Below are 2,476 nucleotides of genomic sequence, written 5' to 3' on the forward strand. Positions count from 1 at the left end.
ACAACTCAAGTCATTACTGTGAGAGAATGTGGCCCTGCAGCAGTACCCACAGTGTTAGGACATTGTGGACAATGACAACATACGGAGCGGAAAGTGCTGTCTGCACTGCTTGTGACTGCAGCGATCCCCATGCAATTCACGTGGCAGCACTGCTGGGTGACGCCAGGCCCGAAGGACAGCAGGTCTGGAGCTTTCATTTGAAAGGTGTTTTGGAAAAAGGGAAAGCACTACGGATTTGTGCCTGCGTTTCACTTTGCTCCCATCAAGACCAGGAATCTCACCCTTCTCCTGCTTTTGCCACATGAGACTCAAAGCACTTAAAGGAATTTAATGCATTCCCAGAGCTCAAATCTCCTCTCCCCAATGCCTTCTGGAGTGCATCATTTATCCACATCACAACATCGTCAGCCCACAATACGGATGACAGATTTTGCTCCTGAGGTCCCACCAAGAGCATTGCCCTCCCGGCAAGTGAGAGGTGGGCAGACCTTGGCTCAAACTTTGCTTTCCCAAGGAACTTTTTACCTGTGAACATGTATGTTATTATCCAAGTTATGAACCTCAACACTTACATCGTAGAATTTCTTCACCATCTCCAGCTGGATTTTATCAAAGGTACCATAATCCTTTTCTTCAACCATCTTATCCCGGTACACCCGGTTTGACTCGTGCAGGTAGAGCTTCACGAGGTCTTGGGGTTGCTTCAGACATTCAGGGGTAGAGAACAGAAGGCCCTGTGGAGAGCAGAGACAGTCAGAAAACCCCATCTTGACCCTAAAGGATTATCCTCACCCCAGCACCCAGGCCATCCCGCTAGAATAGGGCTGAATCACATTAAAAGCAGAGTTAGAGCGACCTGCAAGTGAATTCTGAAGAAGCCCCGACTCACTGGGCCCTGGAGTCCGTGTCCATTGTTACCCCCAACCTCCCAAAGCCGTTTGTATTCGTTACACTCATTCTGACACCCCACAGAGCATCCCCCCGCAGCCTGGCCGGGCTGGTGCTCCCGAGCTCAGCTGCGAAGAGTGCACAGAGTCAGGCACCCGCCCAGGCGCACGGCTTTTTGCATCCCAACACCACACCATGGCTGCTTTGTCAAGAAGAAAAAAATAGTTTGGAAATGTTAGTAGTGATGATTTCCTTTTTTTCTTTTTTTTTTTTAATCAATTAATTTTAATTAGGTGCATTCTGCCTGCAGGAAATATTAGTTGCTGTCTGCTTATCACAGTATGTTTACCATGAACTCTATTAAAATGCATAAAAGAATTATATTTCAAAGAGGAGTCGCCTATAACTAAGCCTATTAACAGCACACAGGGTTTTCAACGGCATGAATTAAATAGACAGCTTTTATTCCTAACACCTAATTATTTATACATAAAATACAAAATATATTAAAAGCAATGTAAAGCAGTTCCACTCAGCTCACTGGCCCATGCCTCAAGTCGTTTGGGTTTAATGTCTTGTTATTTTATTTATTTCAGAAAAAAAAAAAAATAGTGAGAAGAGCTGACAGCTCAAAGGGGGAAAGGGAAACCCACCAGGTCCTAAACTGATTTTAAAAAAAAACAAAACAACCCCAAATCACTCAGGCACTCTAAAGACACCCCCAGCCACAAAAGTTGTTGTGTTCTTGATGCAAGTGCTACCTGAGAGGGAAGAAAATCCACACTTCACCAAGCTGTAATCAGTTTATTAACTTCACAGCTGAACACCTCCCCTTTTCTCACTCTGCAAACCTGACCCTTGCTCCTCGCGGCAGAGCCACCGGGCTCTTCCACAAGCACAACCACCTGCACCCCAACGAGCCACGGGGATGCTCCATGTGTGAGGCTGAGCTTCCAGGAGATGCCGCAGTGCCCATGGCTGGGATGCAAGAAAAATGCATGATCGTGGGTCGCTGCATCTGTGACGAATGTGGTGTCAGTGTGCAAAAACCCCTCCAAAAAAGGGATAATCCCCTGCCCTTTGCCATGGCAATGCGAGTTTTATCCATCTGGCTGTTGAGTCCTCAAGGTTGTATTTTAGCCAAATCTTTCATCTTCTCCTCCTTGCCAGAAAGGCCAGAAGCTGGTTAGGAAGCCCTCTCTGCTGCAACGAGGCTTCTCTAGGCAACGATATCAAATATCACGACATTGGCGATAAAATAGTGAAACTCCAGGAGAGGTCTTTGCCGAGCAGCTGTGCCCATCGGGGTGCGAGGGGCTCACCACTGCCCCCGCCAAGGAGCACGGAGCCGGGCTGCAGGGGAACCACGGCCCCCGACTCAGCAGATCGGGATTTATTACCGGGTAATTCTGAGTGACAGGCTCCTCAGCAGCTTAATAATCACCCCAGGAGATGATGCGTATTTGGCACGGAAACGGGGAATATGCTAATCATCCCAGCAAGACTTGTTTGCCGTGTTGTCGTCATGCATCAACATGCCAGCGGAGACGGGCTGTCGCTGCTTTGACAAGGCAGGACCTGACCTCAG

The 2,476-nt window shown here is 48.0% G+C and overlaps 1 protein-coding gene across 1 annotated transcript in view; it reads right to left on the reverse strand.

The window, feature by feature from the left end:
* Nucleotides 1-2,476, reverse strand: part of DNAH9 (dynein, axonemal, heavy chain 9) — a 218,965-nt gene that overhangs the window by 133,929 nt on the left and 82,560 nt on the right. Inside the window, exon 43 of the mRNA XM_009894355.1 lies at nt 573-734. Coding sequence (XP_009892657.1) covers nt 573-734 — 162 coding nt within the window. The remainder of the gene's footprint in view (nt 1-572; nt 735-2,476) is intronic.

The sequence above is a fragment of the Charadrius vociferus genome, unplaced genomic scaffold (genome assembly GCF_000708025.1).
Source record: "Charadrius vociferus isolate BGI_N301 unplaced genomic scaffold, ASM70802v2 scaffold121, whole genome shotgun sequence".
Taxonomy (NCBI): domain Eukaryota; kingdom Metazoa; phylum Chordata; class Aves; order Charadriiformes; family Charadriidae; genus Charadrius; species Charadrius vociferus.